The 2,407-nt window shown below is 25.5% G+C and overlaps 1 protein-coding gene across 1 annotated transcript; it reads left to right on the forward strand.

Moving 5' to 3' along the window:
• Positions 1 to 736: 736 nt before the first annotated feature.
• Positions 737 to 1,996, forward strand: LOC108689701. Its single transcript, XM_018196587.1, has 4 exons — positions 737 to 746; positions 1,206 to 1,452; positions 1,644 to 1,760; positions 1,819 to 1,996. The coding sequence occupies exons 1-4, from the start codon at positions 737 to 739 to the stop codon at positions 1,994 to 1,996; spliced, it is 552 nt and encodes a 183-aa protein (XP_018052076.1).
• Positions 1,997 to 2,407: the final 411 nt, after the last annotated feature.

The following is a 2,407-nucleotide window of genomic DNA, read 5'->3' on the forward strand; positions in this document are numbered from 1 at the left end:
TCGTCCAGTCGCATTTCGGACGTTACAGAAAATGGTTCATCTAGAGATTCAGTACTTTAGCTTCAATAGAATTCTGTTGCTTGTTATCGGTTTGTGGCCATATGAACAATCTAAATTCACACGATTTCAATTTATTTTCTTTTCTGCTATTCTGACATCGGGTATTATATTTCAGGTAAGAACAGAGTATAACAATATTGTATGATAAGGTACCATTTTGCAAATCTTCATTATCGCGTAGTTCTTATTATTATATAATGTCTTATTATTATTTATTATTATATAATGTTTTTATTATTATAAATGTCTTATTATTATATAATGTAAGTGTTATATGAATTTATAATCATTTATAAGCATTTATTAAAAATACAATTATTACTGATAGTTCACAACGTTAATGACATCAAAACGTACTTTAAATCTCGTTAGCAAGGTCCTATCTTCCACATTTTTTGTTATTATGGGCATGATACAATATAACTCATTCTGTTTTAATATTGAAACTGTAAGTTGATAAGTTACACAATATGCGTTAATAGCATAATCATCAGTGTCAAATGAATCTTTATTATATATTAAAAATTTTTATATATACGAAGACAATATAAAATTATTGAAACAACAGGTAAAGGATTTATTAATGCAACTTGAGTGTATATGTAATCAAATAAAAGATAAAAACGAAGTTGCTATCATAGAAGAATATAATTACAAAGCAAGATGTCATACAATTATGCTCACAAGTAAAACAATATTCTCAGATCTATGCTCACAATTATTGTTTAATTGTGAACTACAAAGATTTTAAACCTAGTTTTAAAAAATCATATTAAATAATATTTCTATTTTTATATACAATTTTTGTATATACAATTTTGTATATCATACAGATTCTACTAAAGTATATATGCATACAATAATTAATAGCATGTTAGTATTATAGATACTCTAAATTATAAAATTTTATATTCTCTTGTTAATTTCTATTTGCACAAATTGCATAAATAATAGAGTTATTCTAAAAAGAAATTGAATATATTCATATATCAAAAGAACATAAAATTTTATAATGTATGTGTGCGTGTGTGTGTGTGTGTGTGTGTGTGTGTGTGCGCGGGCACGCGCGCGCGCTAAAGTAATACAAATTTTGATATGTTTATATTCCAGGATTTTTAATAAAAACATTTTTTAATATTTTTTAGTATTTGCTATTATTGGTGGATTTGTCTGTACTATTGGTCAGTGTTTGTCGAGTTTCATTGTTTTATCGAAAAATATATCTCATCTGCCTATTATGATGGAGTATTTTATCGACCAAGAAAAGTACTTTTATTTAACTTTGTTGCATATCTATGCAATTATATATATCGGAGCAGCTACGACGTTAGCAATAGGAGCAATGCTTATTACATATTTTCAGTATATCTGTGGAATGTTTAGAATTGCTGGGTACGAATGAAGGTGTAGGAATAATCATAATAATTTATGGAATCAAAAAAAATTTATCTTTTAATAATATAATATATATATATATATATATATTTATTTAAATATATATAGTTTATGAAAAAATGAGCTTTTTGCTAAAAAGTTGCATCATTCAATAAATTGCAATACAATTACAGCACAAACATTTACAGCTATCGTATCGAGCATGCAATAAATATCAATATTCAACAAAATATTACGCTGAAAAATAAGATTTTGATGAACGAAGGCATAATTTGTGCTGTCGAAATTCACCGACAAGCTATGAAGTTAGTATGCTCACAATATACAAAAAATATGTTTAATAATATATTTCTGTTTTTGAAGATTGTCCAAACATTTGCTGTCTATGTTCGAGATAATGATGTTTTGTTTAATAGTATTTGGCGTGATTTTCTTAACTCTAAATCTATTTCGAGTAAGTTTTTTGCTTCGTATTATGATGTATGAAAATGCATGTAAATACTGCTCTGAAATTATGTGTATTAACAATACTGATCGGTAAATAGATAAATCAATAATATCAGAGTTATAAATTCCCAATAACAATTATTATTATATAAATAATATAAAAAATAACGAATAATATCATGCAAATAAATATAATAAACAAAGAAGATGCATTAGATTTTAGAAAATTCATAATGTTAAAGATACATAATATTAACATAAATTTATTAATATTTTTAGAATTTAACGAGCAGTATTGCTGATCTACATATTTTTTATACGATCTTCGTATTTATATTCTAAAAAGGACATACTCTTTCACTTCCTTTTGATTAATATATATTATACTGCAAAGCATTTTTTCGATGCTATATAAATTTATCATTATTCTTAGATTAATATAGCAAATACACACACACACACACACACACACACACACACACACACACACACACACACACACACA

The sequence above is a fragment of the Atta colombica genome, unplaced genomic scaffold (genome assembly GCF_001594045.1).
Source record: "Atta colombica isolate Treedump-2 unplaced genomic scaffold, Acol1.0 scaffold275, whole genome shotgun sequence".
In the NCBI taxonomy this organism is placed as follows: domain Eukaryota; kingdom Metazoa; phylum Arthropoda; class Insecta; order Hymenoptera; family Formicidae; genus Atta; species Atta colombica.